The sequence below is a fragment of the Canis lupus genome, chromosome 25, assembly GCF_048164855.1.
Source record: "Canis lupus baileyi chromosome 25, mCanLup2.hap1, whole genome shotgun sequence".
NCBI classification, from domain to species: domain Eukaryota; kingdom Metazoa; phylum Chordata; class Mammalia; order Carnivora; family Canidae; genus Canis; species Canis lupus.
The window spans coordinates 19,470,151-19,488,879 of NC_132862.1; the positions used below are offsets into that span (position 1 = coordinate 19,470,151).

Here is an 18,729-nt window from a genome sequence, read left to right on the forward strand (position 1 = left end):
ATATCTTATGCTTAAAACTTGTACTGAAATACGTATATTTAAAATTAAAAAACACTAATTACAAATCTGATACCTTGTTAGAGATTAAATTATGATTTTAAAGTCCCTTCAATGTGAGCTCATCTGATATTATATTAGTTAAGGACTGCTCATTTTAAGTCCACATTTTACTGGACACATCAGCAGCATTTGACAGAGATATTCATAACTTGGACGGAGTCATTTTTCTTCACTTTCCTTTTGGCACATCTTTCTGATCTCCCTGCAGTCTTCCCCTTGCTCACTTGGTTCCAGCCACCCTGTCTTCCTTGCCCTTTCTCAAATATAAACAAGCGCCCTTCTACATCAGCCCTTTGTACTTGGTGTTCCCTCCATGTGGAATATCCTTCCAGATGACTGTGTGACTTCATCACTCTGTACATTCAGGTCTCTTCCTAAATGCCAACATCAGTTCATCACCGAGGCCTCTTCCATGCACTTTATCTAAAATATAGCACACCTGCTCTTCACTCTGATCCCCAAGGCATTTAACATCCTCAAATATCACACATTTGTTTATTGTCAGCCTTATGCTTCACTAATATGTAGGGTCCCTAAGAAAACCCTAGGAAAACAGGGACTAGATGTATATAGTTCTGTCTCTCCAAGGTCTAGAGCAGTACCTGATACATAATAAGGACTGACTAAATGTTTGCTGAATAAAGAACAAAATAAGAATGGGTAATTACTAAATTTGTTTTCAAAATTTTGAACAGTCAAATGATATTTTTTTTAAGATTTTATTTATTTATTCATGAGAGACACACACACACACACACAGAGGCAGAGACACAGGCAGAGGGAGAAGCAGGCTCCATGCAGGGAGCCCAACATGGGACTTGATCCTGGGTCTCTAGGATCATGCCTTGGGCCGAAGACGGTGCTAAACTGCTGAGCCACTGGGGCTGCCCCCGCTGAGCCACCGGGGCTGCCCTCAAATGGTATTTTTGCCTTCACAAAAATAATATGTACAAGGGATTTATTTATTTATTTATTTATTTATTTATTTATTTATTTATTTATTTAAGAGAGCGCGAGTGAGATAGAGAAGAAGGCAAGAGGAGGGGGGCAGAGGGAGAAGGAGAGAGAGAATCTTAAGCAGACTCCCTGCCTAGCATGGAGCCTGATGCAGGGCTTGATCTTATGACCATGAGATCATGACCTGAACTGAAATCAAGAATCAGATGCTTAACTGACTAAGCCACCCAGGCATCTCTATGTACAAGAGATTTAAAATGAGTAAAAGAAACTGCAAGTTATTTTATAAAGTGCTCAGTACATTAGTTATGGTATTCTTTAAATTTTCGTCATCAATTAATAAAATAGCATGTGAAAAAGATGTTTGCATCCATAAATAATGTATAACACAGTGCCTTTATCTTTACAGTACATAGATATAATCAAGATGAATGGGGGAGTAAAAGAACTAGTAACAATAATTTATGAAATTACTTGAAAATTATACACATTTTGAAATTTATAACAAAACAATACTATGAAAAACTCTGTCCAGCTTCTTCATTTCTATCACTGAAAATTGTTTTGAGAACCGTTCATTTTCTCAGCTTTGTCAGATTTAATGCAGCGAGAGCTCCCAGCTGCTTTCTAGCAGTGCCCATTTTGTACTCCTGAAACTAGAAGAATTAGGTAATGGCATGTTGAAATCTCTGAAAGGCAGTATTCTGGATTGCTCCATCAGTCTAGATAATATTCCAAATCCTGAAACAGCCTGGAATCACAAGGAGCACCTAATGGGACCTAATGGAGACTTTTGGTGGTTTTTGAATGCATAAGATCTGTTTGCTCAGGTACTTTTTAATAACCAGTCCTCTGGTCATTCTTCTCTGTGTATTGCCACATTAGCTACATATGCTTTTAAAAAATTACTCTTTAAATCCAAGCCACACCATGGAGATACAAAATTATCTCTCAAAAAGAATTATGCCCTTGTCTACAGATACCTTCTTCTCTAAGTGGAGAAGTGGCCCTGTACCAGTTACTATGGTGGCGAAATAAATTATCCTAAAACAACCATTTATTATGCTCATGAACTCTGTGTATTAGTGATCTGAATATGGTACAACTCTAACAGCTTGCCTTTGCTCCATAATATTTGGGATCTCAGCTAGAAGACCTGAAAGTTAGAAGCTAGAATCATCTGAGGGCTCACATCTGGTGGTTGATGCCGGCTGGAGATTGGAAGTTTCAGCTCCTTTGCATGTGGGTTTTCCATGTGGTTCCTCCAAATAGGCTAGCCTGAATTTTGTCACAGCACAATGGTTAGATTATGCCAAAGGAGAAAAATGGGTAGGCGGAAGCCTTATTGCCTTGTTTGATCTAGCTCAAAATCACTCAGTGTCACATCCATCAGATTCAATTTGTTGAGGCAGGTACAAAGTTCAACCCCAGGTTCAAGATGAAGATAAACAGACTCTGCTTATTGACCATATAGCAAGAGAATGTTGGACTGGGAACATGGCTATGGTCATTTTTGAAAACTACAACCTGCCACAGGTCCTAATTGGGTACTATTGCTTAGCATTGTCAATTTCCTGAGGGTGTTAATCTTATCTCCAGTTCAGATAACTGTTGAAGCAAGTCAATATTCACCTAAATTACAAGAGGCAATATGAGTCTCTGAATTGCAGTCAGAAAAAAGAACTTCAATCTTTCTGGTACTCTAAAGGCAGGGAAATGCACAGTTGAAAATGAAGAATATATGGAAGATGAAGCAAATACAAATAAAGATAATATATTTGAGAGGCAAATTATTTTCCACATCAGTCTTGTTTTCAATAAACCACTGGTGATTGGACTTGCTTTTTGTCTTAAAAAGACAGAACTTTAAGTTACATCACATGTTTCCCTGAGAAACATGCCCTTGCCTACACATATTATGCATGTGTCCCCACTGTCTTGGGGTGCTTTCTCAGCAAGGAGAAAACAAGGTGCACTCATTTTACCCTACTGACTTTACATAAATCCCATCCTTAATCTTGTGGCTTTATATTGTTCAGTGAGTTAAGCAGTGTGAAAATTCTCCTAAAGCCTCAGTGTAAATGTTTCTTTAATCCTATTAAAGCTACAAAACAGACCCATATGAATGAGCAAGAAACTGAGCTAAGGAACTCTCTGACCTTCATGCCACTGTCAATCTTGGCATTGACTTCATTGGTCAGCATTTCCTTCTACTGTGGAATGGTTCAAATGGAAAAGCAAAACTTTAGCCTATTCTTGTCTAGAACACCCAAGTCAAACCTGTATGCCCCTACAGTCAAAGCTCTGGAGAGGATTCTGAATATATTTTAAAAAGAAAAAAAAAAAGGGTTGAAATATTAGACATGTAAAAAAGACACAAAACAACACAACTATCTATTTAAATTGGTTTTCTCTTCTTAAAGCTATGACACAATCGATATATTACATATTTAAATAAAAAGTATAAATCAGGAAGCAACATATTTCCCATTCTACCTCTGAGAGAAGACAATTAATCACTTTTGTCTTTTACTTGTTTATATATATTTTCCAAGACAACATATATATAGAGAGAGATATAGCCAAATATATTTGAATATACAAGGTGATATTATTCAGGACATTTTATAGCCATATCAACAAATGTAGATATCAACAAAAGAATTAAATATTCTTTTAATGGATGTGCAGCATTCCACTGTAACATAATTCATTTAACCAGTCCTCTACTGATGGACATTTCAGTTGTTTCTAATTTTGAAACTATTCAAAACTTAAACTCCGTTGTGTGATTATGTGCCATGACTGTGACAAAATCAGTTGATGAGGATTTACTGTTCACCTTTCTTTTGGAGCTTCCAAGGCAGTTGACAGGGAAGAGAAAGTAAAGACGTGGATATATAAGATGACACTCTACTTCACAAAACAGAGAAGTCAGGCAGTTAAAATGCATTGGTAGTAACATTGAGGACTTCGGTTGTTAATGAGGCTCTTGGGAAAATATAAACACTCCTCTTGAATTCAAATCTCAAGCCTGCCCACCACATTCTTGTTTTCAGCCTGAGCTTCTGGCACTTGAGCCTGCAATTGAGGCCTTGCATCAGATGCCAAACTAAACATTTGGGAACAAGAACTGTAATAACCTCCTTTTTTGTTTGTTTGTTTTAAGTCATTTAAAAACATACAACATAAAGTAAAACAAAGAAAAATTAGGTCGGGGAAATAACTCTACAAAATAGAAAACTTGATAGCTTTCAAAGCATTTTCTTGGATATTCATTCATACATTATTTGGACTACAGAAGTAACTGTCAGGGTATATTACTATGGCCTTTGGAGCAGAGAAGGAAGGGGAGATATGAATTTCTTCACAGACATTAGTGAAAAATACAAAAAAATAAAATTACCTGAATGTACTGGATGACGGTAGAACAGAGAGTCATTCAAATTCACCTTCTACATCTTCAGGTCTAGCTAAGTTTGCACAATTGACTAATGGGCATCCTAGTGAGACTTCAACTGACTATGTCTGCTGTTGTTAATCATGAACTTTTTCATGTAGTTAAACCCTGCTTTACTCTCTGTTTTAAGAAGAGGAAAATAATTGCCTGCCCCCGAAGGCTTTCATATTAAACATGTCAAAGCACATTACTGATGATGTAAAAAGAACTCTACATATTTAGCATAAAATATTTCAGTCAGAAGCCTATTCTCTACTTAAAATGACAGATTGTTCTCAAAGGCCTAACAGAATCTGTATACTTATTAAAAGAACATGCTAGCATCTCCCCAATTAGTATTTAGAGCGCTATGTAAAGACTATGACAGGAGAGTGGTTCCCTTTGGGAGAGTAGTAGTGATGGAAAAGAGCCATGGGAAGGGGTGGGCTGAGATGTTGGCAATATTCTGCTTGACCTCAGTGCTGGTTACACAGGTGTGCTTTCTTTGTGAAAATCCATGGAGTGGTGGTCTTCTAGTTTATGTTAAACTAAAATAAAAAGTTCTTATAAAAGGAAGCAGCTAGTAGGTACAACCTCATGTATTATAGCTAATTTCTCTTGCTGCTTAAAATATATTAATGTTATTAATAATCAGTGCAACAAAATTAAAAAAAAGACGTTTCTATACTGATGAATTAGCTGGTTTTACACTACTGTGACTCACTCTGTTATGTATTTTCTAAATACAGATGTTTTCTTAGTATTTGAGAGTGAGACAATCAAGGGTTAACTTACGGGCTTTACTTATTTTCATGCACCTCAGTATAATGAGTACTATGTCTGAAAGAAAATACACAATTTCCTCTAAATAGTGACAGTAAAAACTTATTAAGCGGTTACAATGTGCCATGTGTCAGACACTAAGCAGAGTAGTTTACATTCTGGCTACCATTTAATCTTAAAAAAGCCAGTTTCTTTACTGCTGAGAAACACCATTCGAAGGAGGCACATTTTGAATACTCAATAACATTAGCTATTATTTGCACAGAACTTCTCTTCCTTTATAGTTTGCATGTTCTTTCATTTATTTAAACATAGCTGAGGATCAGTGATATGTTAGGCATGTTGTGATCTTAAGAATCTTGTGCTATTTCTCTAGCACATCTACTTGGGGGATTATGGAGGACTTTAGCTTTGCTAATAAAGTTTTAAATTTCTTTTAATTTCATAGCATATCTGGGACTTGACAAAGAAAAGCACAGAATGATCAAGGAAAGGCAGTACAAGGAATTTCTACACATTTCAACATTTTAAAATCATTAGCTCCTTTGTAAATGAGATTTATTTCCCAACCAATAACTATTCTGTGGTATCTATGTTCTTCAGTATCATACAATTTGGTATTTACTGATTTGCCAATTACTCCATGTTTTCACAATAAATCCAATTAATTCATAAACTTTATGGGAATGGGGGACATGACTTATATAGGGGCTAGCAAACTTTTTGGTAGAGAGCCAGATAGTAAATAATCCAGGCTTTTCAGACCATATGGTCTCTGTCACAATTACTCAACTCTGTTCTTGTAGGATATAAGCAGCCATAGGTAATACATAAACAAATGGATGTAGCTGTGTTCCAATAAAACTTTATTAAAAAAAAACACGTCAGCAAGCTGGCTTAGTCCCATTAATTATGTTTGGTCAACCGCCGCTTTATCCCACAATACCTTTTATAGTGCCAGATACCTGGCCTCACTAAACGCATCTTGCTTGACAGAGTCAATGACATTGGAAAAGAAAATGCAGGAATTGGGAAGAGAAATGGCATTAATTTTGAATTCTCCAAGAGGACATATCCATATTCCCTGTACATCTAACTAGAATGCATCTCTTCCACTCTTAAATCAGACTTGAGAACTAGAGAAAATATTCTTTCTACTAATATAATGAGTTTTCCCGTATTAGGAAAATAAAAATAAATTTGACAAAAATTTCAAATTGATTGAGGAGCATAAACTTGTTGCTTAGTGTGGTATCTTTTTCCTTGCAAGTAGAAAACACGTATTTGTAGAAAAGGTAGGAAAATCCACTGGAAAAAAGGACCTATTTGTAAAAGAATGCACCACAGAAACCCAGATATGGGTGGTCCAACTGGCAGAAGTGGTTGGCAGTGTGATTTAAAAAACAAGATTAACACAAGATGTTAAGTACTGAAATCCATCTAGTCACAAACATGTGTGTTTTTAATGACATTCAGAGCCATTCCGTAAAATGAAAGAATAGAAGTTAATTTATTTCATTGAAAACATTATGAAAAATCCTAGAATACCCTAGAACTAAGAACCTTTATTATTTTCTCATGGCTGAAAATCATGTTCATCTGCCAGTGACAAGTAACATTCATGGTTATGGTGGAGACAGAAGCCTGACAGCATCATGACAGCAAGAGACTACATCAACACATTTTTTTCAACATAAAGTTGACATATGAGATGCAGACACAGTGCAGGGGGTCTTTTATAAAAACAAAGAAACAAAGTAAGTACAGCTTTTCCTCAGACTCTACCGGACAGAATAACTATTTCAGTAAGAGGAATCACCCCAGGCTCAGACCTTGCTGTGACCTCCACTCTCATTTATTCAGCAGATATTTATTGAAGGACTATAAAATATCAAGGCACTGGTGTCTGCATTGGGACACATGCCTTTTTTTTTTTTTTTCTTTTTAAGCATGCTATTCTTCTTGGAGAGAAATAGAAAACATAATCTAAAACAGTAAATAAAATAATTTCAGCAACTGATTAAGTGCTAGGGGAAGAAAAGGCATTGGTGGTAGAGCATGGCCGGCAGAGAGAAAAACATGGAGTGATTAGATAGCCAGGGATGGACTTTCTGAAGAGGTAACATTTGGTAAACCTTTGGAAGATTTCAAGCATGGTAATGTGATGATCAGATTTATGCTTTGAGAAGATAGATCACTGGCTGCTGTATGAAAAATGCATTGCAGCAGGGTTAGGTGGCACAAAAGTAGAAACAAGTAGTTCTGGTAAAGATGCTGGTGGCTTGGTCTTATGACACAGTAGTGGATATGGCAATTGACTTAATATTTTGGACGTATATCTGACTCTCTGAAAGATGATGCTGGCTTGGTCTAGAGATGAATCACTGGGAAGATGATGATTAATTGATGAATTCAGTATCATTCCAGAGTGTACTATTATTCAGTTTTGTTGGAACACTATGCAAGTTGTGGAAAGAGGACTTAAGGATTTTGATTTGAGTGACCGGTACCTTTTACTGAGATAATAAAGACTTTTGAAGGAGAACATCTGGCAGAGAATGGGTGGTAGAAATCAAGAAACCTACTTTAGACATACTAAGTCTTTATCCCCTGCCCATGCCCTCAAATTGAAGAGAAGGCTAGATATTGTGTTCTTCTAGGGAAAAATTATTCTCATATTAGCCAAAGGATTAAGCACATAATAGAGGTCCCATAATTACGTGATAAATTAACTTAGTAAACAAGTCATTATCCAACTATTTTTAGAAGTATAATTATGTGAAAAGAATTAGCAAGTTGGATAGGGAACATGAAAGGCTTTCAGGGAAACTATTTCTTATTTTCATTTCTTATCTAAAAACCAGTTTCTCCATACTTTTCAATTTCAACATTCAATTCTTGATGACAATCTTCCTTTCAATACTGGTACCTCTCCCTGCTGTTATAACTCTACTCTCAGAAGAGTACAGGAATAAGTACTGATACACTGCTGGAGTTTTCAAACTATTAGCAGTCTAGAAATATGAGAAGAGTTCTTGAGTCAATACACACAGATTTTTTACATCTAAGTGAAAATAATACTCCTTCACCAATAGTTTGGGCTAGAAGTAGCCTTGAAACATGAAAATATTATATTCATATTATATGAAATAGAACTTCTGTAATTTTGTGCTTCAGAGCCTTCTGTTTTTCCCCTTCTTATTCCCATTATTATCAGCCTTGAAGAGTCATCCAAATATTTTCACTTGGATAGTATCTAGCTAGCTATCATACATATCTTTTTATACAGATAAAAAGCATGCATATTTAAATAACATGCATATTTATACAATGATTATCTATATATATTAATGTTTAAAAAATAACAATAAAATAATTATATTAAAAAAACTCTAAGTCATTCACATCATTAACCAGAACTAAGCTCTATTAAACTGTGATTTAAAACTTCTATCTAGAGAAGAGCAGTCCCTTGCTCCTTAAAAACAATAAATAGCCTTCTACTTTCCTTGCAGGATGACACATATACCCTCACCACTCATTTACACATTTACATCCCACCACTAGGATTTATACCTCCCTTTTCAAGACCTGGCCCCCAGACCAATGCCATGGATCAAGTTACGTCAAAACTCAACCTGGGAAGTGCTGTCCCTGCTAAGGGAAGAAAGGGACTATACCTCAAAGGAACGGTAGGACTTAGTTGACATGTACCATCAGGAAGCAGGAGACTATATATGAGAAAGTGCTGGATCAAGAGGAGATAGAATATGAGTTTGGATAATGGAGATTATTGATATGGGAGCATTCTCTCACAAGATTTAATACCCTAGCTAGACTATATGAAATGCAGCTAAGACACTGCTATGATGGCTCTTGGAAGCATAATGGAAAGCAATGGTCTACATATCATGAAGTAGAAATACCGTAATTGCTATGGCAGATAGTCCAGGTGCTGTCACAGACTACACAGCCCAGAAGCTGCAAGCCTAAGAGAATGATGGAATAGTCTATGGAAGATACAGCTAGGACTCAACCTTGGAGATGATATCCTGTAATTCATTCTCTAGGACACAGAACACACTCTAAGTCAACAACCATTATAAGGACCTGTGTTTCTAAGAAGTAGAATTCATAGGTCCAGGAGCTAAGAGGTAGCAGAGTGGCTGTATTTATCATCATTCTTTTTTTGTTATTTAAGATATACTCATTTATTTGAGCAAGAGAAAGTGAGCACGAATGGGAGGAACAGAAGAAGGAGAGGGAGAAAGAGAATCTTAAGCGATTCCACGCTGAGTCCAGAGCCTGACATGGGGCTCAATCTCACACTCCTGAGATCATGACCTGAATGGAAACTGAGAGTTGGATGTTTAACTGACTGTGGCAACCAGGCGCCCCATCATCACTCTTAATAATTGACATGGAGAATCTGTGTTTCCCACTCCTGCAAACCCTAGGCTTTAGAGGTCCTGATTCCTAGAACAGTGATGATGTTCCACCAAAGGACATAAAATAAGTCTCACTAAACTTTAAGCTCTTACTGCTACCTGGTCACTTTGGGCTCCTCATGCCAAGAACTGTAGGCAGGAAAGAGGTTAGAGGTAACTGATCCTGATCAAAAAAGAGGAGATAGGAAATTGCACAATGGGGAGTGTAAAACTATGTTTGACATCCAGGTGACCCAGTAGGGCATCTCTTAGAACTCCTTTGCCTAATCTTTATGTAAACAGACAAGTTCAACAGCTGTGGCCTAAGAAACACATGGCAACAGCATCTTAGAGGTTTTATGGATGGGAGTCAGGTTTATTTCGTCAGCAAGCCCCTAAAACAGTAGAGTTCAGCCAAGAGTAAGAGAGATCTAGAACAAAGAGTAGAGGAGGGAGATGAAAATTAGTTGTGGCCCTGAGACAGGCTAGAGCAGGGATTACAGCTCATCACACCAACTTTCCTTTAATAGGTTTCCCCACAAAGGAAGACCAAAAAACCAAACAGAATCCTCAAGAAACTGTTACAAGAACTTATTAGTAATGGAAATGGAGTTGATTGGTACAAAAGATGAAATCTAGTGTACCACCCAGTACCTGCTTTTAGGACTAATGTACCGATTCCCCTAGTTGCTGAGATTGTTGGTGACTGGCAGGGCTCAGGTGAGTCCCTCTCAGGGAATTGTTTCCTTGGCCAAAGTCATGTCCTCTCCCTGAGAGACTCCTACATTCAGTGACTGGTCATTGTAAGACTATAGGAGTATAAAGATCCAGACCCCTTGCCTCAAGGGCTCTACAGAATTAGCTAAAGCCCTCATGCAACTGTATTGCAACTCCTCCCTTGCCCAATCCTATTTCCTTCTCCCTGCAGATACTGATCCTAAGGGCACTCCCTGATAAATTTCCAGCACAGAAATCTCAATCTCACAGTTTCTTTTGGGTGGCATCCGACTTCAGACAAATGGATAAGGCTGTACTAGTATCAGCTGATTGTCAGATCTGGATACAGTATAAAGAGATGAACTTCAAGAGCTCCAAGAGGCCAGGAAAACATTTTGTTTAGTGATAATAAGCACTTTCTGTCTCCTAAAAATGAATTCAGAAAAGTGGTGGGAGGGTAGGAAGACAACTGAAAAACATTCAAAATAGTTTTTAAGTCCCTTGGAAAAATATCTTTATAACTTAGGAAACTTATTTTAGTAAACAGAAGAATGTCATTGAGAAAACTGGTAGTGATTTTGGAGTCAGTTGTTTGGTTATCACTACTAGAGGGTGAGTGCTACTGGCATCTATTAGGTAGAGGCCAGGCATGATTTTGAACATCCAACAAGGACTGTACTGTCTCCAAAAACAAAGAATTACCTGGCCCAAAGGGTCAACACAGCCAACATTGAGAAACAAAGTATATTACATTCATCAGATCATTACATTCTTGGGATTATGGGATTAATTAGTATTTCTTCACTACAGATGGGGAAACTGAACTCAGTAAAGGAAGTTGATCCAAAAGATCCAAAGGAATGCTACCAGTAAAAATCAGTGTAGTAGTTCATTCTATTTCATGCAAATTTTTTTCTGATCCAGATGGCAGTCACTACCTAAACTTTTTATCTCCATTAATCTCTTTCCTACAAACCAAGAGATAGCATGCTTATTTATAAAGCTTGATGTGCAGGCTTACATGGGTCATTCACTGATAAATTCATCATATTCAGAAACTAAACCCTGAATTTGCATCAGAAAAAAAACCATTTCAAATTAACACATTCTGAATTTACATAACATTTATTCCCAAAGCTTTATTCAAATAAAGAATTTGTACACTGCATAGTACTACTAGTACTATATATATTTATATATATACTATCTATATTTACACATAGTATTAAAAAAATCTTTTTTTTAACCCGTAAGAGGCTCAGGAAATACTATCACCAATGATAATACATAGATCTGTCAAGAGGGAACATGGAGTCTGTTAAAATTGTTCTCTGTCTCAATTCTGCCATTTTCTAATGGTTTGACTTTGGACAAGTTACTTAGCTTTCCTCATAGCTTAAATTTTCTTACCTGTAAAGTAATAACTTACTATGAGGCTTGATTTAAGGATTAAATAGGATAATGCATATGAAACACAGTGACTGATAAACCATGCACACTGAATAAAATGGTAGTTGTCTTAACATTTGTTGCTTTTTGGCGTCCAGCACCTATTTCTCCTTCTTCATGGCAACTTGAACTCCACTGGGGAATTAATTCTTACCCCTTGCATTTAGTATGGTGGATTGTAATTAGGTATCTTGCCCTCCTCTAGTCAAAGGGCAGGTATGTAACGCAAACCAACCCAATCAGATGCTCCCTCTCTGAAATTTATATACTGAGTGGAGAAACAACACAGAAAATGGTTAGTTCTGTCCACTCCTAGTAATGATACCCTGGCCTATTTATTTTTTCATTATAACAACATTGTTAACATGGATGCCTCTGAATTTCCAAAGGTGATTTACTTCTCTTGCCCATGTCCATGTCTGATATACAGCCTCCCATCAATTCTGCAAGCCTCTGATAATTTCAACAAAATCCCTTTTCCTAAAATTACCCTGATCCAGTTCTATTGCTTTGTAACCCACTGTATATACATACAGTAAGTAGCTATGTCTTACATCTGCATAAATTCTCTAATCTAATTAATGTTTAAAGTAAATGCAAGTAAGATTTAGTGACTTCTCTCTGCATTCAGAAGTCTGTTTTATCATTAATTTGCCTTTTAGTTTTAGCCCTAATACATATCCGCACACAGTGAAGTCTACATAGGAACTGAAGACTGTTTACCCAAAAGAAAATTCTGTGGAGCAAAGGTGCTGTTGAAGCAGTCATCTCTGTTTGCTCTCTGTTGGAGCACTTCTTGGTAGGGCTTCAAGAAATACAAGGAAGTGAAAAGAAACTGAATGTCTGATTGATGTCTGATTGCCTGAGTCCACAATTCTATAGGCTTACCTGAGATCTTAAATAAGCATCTTTTCAGATACAGAGGCTTTCATTATTTTTGGCTTTCCTTCTGTGTCTTGGATGTGGTTGCTCTTTGGGTATAGCTATGGGTCAGACTCTGTGTGGTAAATCTGAATCTGCAATTACTGGCATCAGGGTCAGAGGAGAGAAGTGTAGCACAGTGAAAGTGCATGTTTCTTAAACAAGGAAAGAAATGAATAATCACTTTGGTTTTTGCTTTACAGATGCTTTGATCCATTTCATTTTTCACTGGGGGAAGATAGAATGGCAATCTCTGAGTTACTTCAGCATTTACTTTCCAGAATAACTCTTTCAAGGCCATGGAATATCATGCCTCTATCATCTAGGCTGCAATATGAACAAGCCACTACGATGGCATTTCAGTGCAGGGTACAAAAATATGTTCTTTCTCATCACTTGTATACAAAACCCAGTGCTCTGCTAGTTTTGCCACATTTTAGAATAAATGATTCTAAAGGCAAACAGTAGCAATTTTTTGAGCAAGAAAATTTGGAAAAACTAAACGCATTTTTTTTTTCCTAAACGCATATTTAAGAAAGTCAAAAACTCCCTGGGTCTTTTTTTTTTTTTTTTTTAACTCCCTGGGTCTTGAATAATTATGTCCAACTCCAGATTTTTGTGAAAAAATAGAAGGAAAGAAGTCCATTAGCAGATACTAAAATGGGTAACAGTTCCTACTTCAGTACTAGTAAAGCAGCTTTTACCAATTATAATACGTACAGTTTAGGTTGTTCTATAGCACCATTATCAATCTGGCATTCTGTAGCAAGTTTCCAAAAACTATAATGGCAGATTAATTTATAGCTATAGAAAAGCTGCTCTTCTAAACTTCACTTAAGTACATTATCTGCCAGACAGGCCAGTTCTTCTTGATCTACATACTATAAATGAAATATATGCCTAAGAATCCTTTAAAGTGATATAAGCATTTCCATGCATAGTTTAATAATCAGTTCAAAACTTTCCTAAAAAGAAATTAATAGAAGGCATGGAACTATTTAGTGATTATAGAATATGTTCATTTTCCTAGGAAATACTTTAACATCTGGTGGTAAAGAAGCAACTGATTCAGTGGTCTTTGATTATTCTTTCTTCTTAGGTGTATGCTCTCTTTTCTCAACCTACTAGTGAGTAATTCTACATTTTATGAAGTCTACGGACCTTGATTGTAAGGGATTTATTTGTATTATGTATTGTCCTGAACACATAACAGAGTTCATCAATTAAAGATTCCTAAAGTGGCAGTTTCAATATCATGTCTTATGGCAGTATCTTTAATCTTAATAAACATTCAAATGCCATCAATTACTTCAGTAATTTAAACCATAACCTAATTTCACAATTTATAGCCTAGTTTAACACATACTATGAGATTTAGAATGTGTTCATTTCAACCATGAACAGAGGGAGTGTCTTTGTTTTTCTTTTCCTTCCTTTCTTTTTCTTTTCTTTTTCTTTCTTTCTTTCTTTCTTTCTTTCTTTCTTTCTTTCTTTCTTTCTTTCTTTTTTCTTTCTTTCTTTCCTCTCTTTCTTTCTTTCTTTCTTTCTTTTTCTTTCTTTCTTTTTTTCTTTCTTTTCTTTCTTTCTTTCTTTCTTTCTTTCTTTCTTTCTTTCTTTCTTTCTTTCTTTCTTTCTTTCTTTCTTTCTTTCTTTCTTTCTTTCTTTCTTTCTTTCTTTCTTTCTTTCTTTCTTTCTTTCTTCTTTTTCTTTATTTTTATTTATTTATTCTTGAGAGACAGAGACAGACCAAAGCAGTCTCTATGCAGGGAGCCTGACATGGGACTCGATCCTGGGCTGAAGGTGGTGCTAAACTGCTGAGCCACACAGGCTGCCCGAGGGAGTGTTTTTCAATGTGAAGCTGTGCCTATATATTTATTCATTCACTTCCTACGGGGAGCAGAAGAGTGAGGTATCTCAGTGATTCCCACTCTTCCTTACATAAAACTCTACTAGCTCCTTCTCACCAGAGGCCAGATGAGTGCTATCTACTTATTAAATTACAAGATTCACCCAGATATAAGATATAGCCAGCTACTCTATATAGGTAGGGTTTTTTGGTTATAAGCAATAGAACTGGATTAGGCTAACTGTAGGAAAAGAGATTTTGTTGAAAGGGTATCAGAGGCTTGTTTAACTGATGGGAGGCTGTACACCAAATATGGAAATGGACAAGTGAAGCTTTTCCTCCTTGTGTAAAACTGACATTTTTCAGTTCAAACACATTATGCTAACACACTCACTGCCTTACATATTTTATACTATTGAGAGTTTTCTTTATCCTTAGTTTGATTAAATCAAACTTTATTATAGCTAAAGAAAAGTATGAGATAGTATCACACTTTTTTCAATTTTTTTAAAATTAAAATTTAATTTGCCAACAAATAGTATAACACCCAGTGCTCATCCCATCAAGTGCCCTCCTTAGTGCCCATCACCTCCTTAGTGCCCATTACACCCAATGATGACTGCCCATCATTCCATCTCTCCATCCACCTCTCCTTCCACTACCCTTTGTTTCCTAGAGTTAGGAGTCTCTCCTGGTTTGTCTTCCTCTCTAATTTTTCTTCACTCACTTTCCCTCCTTTCCCTTATAGTCTCTTTCATACTTTTAAAAATACGATTTCACTGAAATATTGCTGGGTGCCAATCCTTTATAGAGGATGGTCCTCCATCATAATGCTGCTGAGAAATTACATTCAGTTCAAGTGACTAATTCTTCTGAATATATCATCTCTGTGGTGTAAACTTGTTGGAAGACAGGCAATATTGTTATAACAGCTTATCTGGGATAACAATTTAAGGTCTTTAAAAATAATGGGGGATAGCTTGCAGGAGTCTATACTCGACTTATGGACTACTGAATATTTAAAAGTGTGGACTTATGGAATTCTGCCTTCATTTAAGAAGAATGGACAAAAGAATGTCATGTCTTACAGATAATTCACAGATGACAAAAAAGAAAATAATTAAAAATAATTCCCCAAAATAAGTAAGGCAATTTATATATTTAAAAACAGTTAAGTCAAAACAAATCACTCTAGGGGCCTCTAGTCTTTACCTGGTGTTCAAATAAGTGACATCCATTTCTGATTCTGAATTGTATGTTCATATTGTTGATGCCACTTGTGATTTGATGCTTGGCATTTTCCTCTATATTTTTACTTATGCAAATCCCAACCCTTCTTCTCAGTCAGAAGTGTGTTCAGCTGTGAGTACAGAAATCTGGCAAACAGTGGCTTGAAGAAGAATTTATTATTAGATGCACGATAGCTTCTGGGAGTAAGCAGTCCAGGAACCAGACTATTTTCCTAAAATAGCATATATATATATTTTTCTCTTTGGTCATAAGATGGCTGTTGCACCTTCTGGCATCAATTTGTGTTCTAGATAGGAAAGACAAAGAAAGAGAAGCAAAACACATTTGCCAGAGGAGTCTGTCCACTTTTACCAGAAAAAGAGCTTTCTCAGAAGCCTCTCTCAATCGTCTCTCTTTGACACCTCAATGGCTAGAACTGGCTTATGTGGCCACCAAAGGCTGACAAGGAGTTTGAGGAATGCCTGTTTGTAACTGTGTATATTGCTACCTTTAAAAACCCCGGGATTCTATTAGTGGGGCAGAAGGAGAGACTTCATATTATGTAGGCAATTAGCACTGTTTGCCACAATTCTCAATGCTAGATGAAAAACTACGGGTTTTTACAGTCTGCCCTGTTTCTTCATGTTCCTTTCTCTAAATGCTCAGAGCAACGATAAGCTGAGTCACATATTACAACAGTCATATGCTGTTCTGTACAATGCACATACATATGTATGTGTGTGTATATATATATAGACTCACCATCCCATAATTCCTTAAAAATGAGTCAAATTTTATAATTCTTTTGTACTATATAAATATATTTGATTTATTGATGATTTTACTCATGAATTGATCTCAATCCTGCTCTTTAGAAAAGTAAATAATAGCTTATCATTGTTGCTCTAAAAGTGAGTTCATTCTTGACTACTCCCTAAGCAATCTGGCTGTTCTCTGAATTGTTTTAAGTCTTATTGGCTCTCTACTACATTCCCTAAGCTTATAGCTTTCCTAACAATATTACAACAATAAAACCAAACAAATGAGACAAACACCATCCTGCATTTTATCAAAGATCTTTACGGAGTGAGGTATATTTTAAAATAACTGTAATTTAGCACTGAAATAGCTGTGGTATAAATCAGTTATGACAACCATTTTGCATCTCTTTCCATCTTGACTTTCCCTCTCAAATGTGTTTTCCAGTTAGGAGAAATGAAACAGACTAAATGCAGAGTCTTCAAGAAACAGTGAAACTTTCTTAACAGGTAAAAAGTGCTCCCCCATCAGTACACTGTCCCTTTTGAAAATATCTTTATAGTTAACTTTTCTTAGACATAAATGTGGAGAAAACCAGTGGTCTAAAATGGAAGCTCTACAGCCCAAAGAAATGGTTACTTATTAATTTATGAACATATATTACATTTTTCTACTAATATGTTATACATGTTATAAAACATACTATTTAAAAAGTGAGACTAATGTAATTGAATGATGCTTCATTATATTTGAAAAATCTTGGGTTAGTACTTTGTGATACAGAAATTTGGCTCTAGATGTAGTTTATCACTGGGTTTTGATGGCTGTAAGAGCTGAAAAAGATATCTCAAAATAATATGTAGGTGAAATCTGAAACACAGCAGAGTTAGTTCCACTTATTCAATCATGAGGCTCATTCTTCAATTTCACCTGTAGGTCAAGTTTAGTGAAATTTTGAAAACATTGACTTGAGTGCTATGTGACACTAAAAATCTGTGAAGAAATTGCAGTGTTTTTACAGTTAGGTTTGGTGTTTTCAGGAGATGAGAGAAGAAACAGGAGGCCAGATGATGGAGAGCCCTATAGGCCACTGCAATGACTCCAGGTCCTCTGAGTGACACGAGATCATTTCAAGGTTTTATGTAAAGAAGTGATATAATCTGATTGAAGTCTGAAAAATGACTTTGCAGTGCAAGAGTAGAAGTAAAGATGCTAGTTAGGGGTTTTTGTAGAAGTCCAGGCAAAAGCTGATGGTGGCTTAGACACTTGTAGTAGTCAGAATCTGGGTATATTTTAAAGATAGATTTCCCTATACAATAGATATAGGGAGAGAGAATTAATTCTTAAAGTTTTAGCTTGGATATCAATACACTGGGAAGGGTTCTCTGATCCACTAGGACTTCATTAGGTCCCCATTGCTTCTATAGCACCCTGTCCCACTTCTCTCTTAGCATTCCTACATGTGTGGTAAGTTCTGTTTTTTTCCTATATCCTTATTAGACTATAATCCTTGGCACTGTTGGGATTATATCTACCTTATTTATAGTATATACTTTGTATATAAATGTTGAATAGGCATTTGTTAATGAGTGAATAGAATACATAAAATCATTACAACAGAACTCTCAAGAACTGTTGTCAATAAAAATACTGGGAATTTTTTTTCTTGGTATAAGACTGTATTTTTCAAGAGTGCTACATCACCATTCTATAAAATAGTTCATAATCACTTTTATTTTATTAAGAACTATTGTAGTAAAATAATTGTGTGTGTATATATATGTGTGTATGTGTATATATATGCGTATATATATATACATATAATAAGATTTTATTTATTTGAGACAGAATGATTTGAGAAGAAGGGCAGAGGGGGAAGGGAAGGGGGGGAGAGAGAGACAAAGAGAGAGAGAGACAGAAAGAGAGAGAGAGAGAAAAGCAGACTCCCCTCTCAGCAGGGATCCTGACAGGAAGTTCAATCCCAGGACCCTGGGCCAAAGGCAGAGGCTTAACCAGCTGAGCCACCCAAGCACCCCAGTATTAGTACATTCTTAAGCAAATGGTAGTAGCCCTTAAAAGACTTTATCAAGGGCATCTAGTATTTTTCATAGCCTAATGCATGAAAAAAGTTTTAAGAACAT

The 18,729-nt window shown here is 36.2% G+C and overlaps 1 protein-coding gene across 6 annotated transcripts in view; it reads right to left on the minus strand.

Moving 5' to 3' along the window:
* The window catches only part of CCDC91 (coiled-coil domain containing 91), a 325,203-nt gene that overhangs the window by 18,131 nt on the left and 288,343 nt on the right, over positions 1-18,729 (minus strand). For 2 of the 6 annotated variants that reach the window (XR_012017558.1, XR_012017557.1), the window contains one exon: positions 15,812-16,136. The exons of 3 other annotated variants lie outside the window; for them this stretch is intronic. Coding sequence is in view for 1 of the 3 variants with exons in the window: in XM_072798485.1 (XP_072654586.1) it covers positions 4,039-4,098 (60 nt within the window). In the remaining 2 variants the exon portion in view is untranslated. Of the gene's footprint in view, positions 1-3,374; positions 4,099-15,811; positions 16,137-18,729 lie in introns of those variants that run through there. One more of the 6 variants, XM_072798485.1, reaches the window with a different exon arrangement.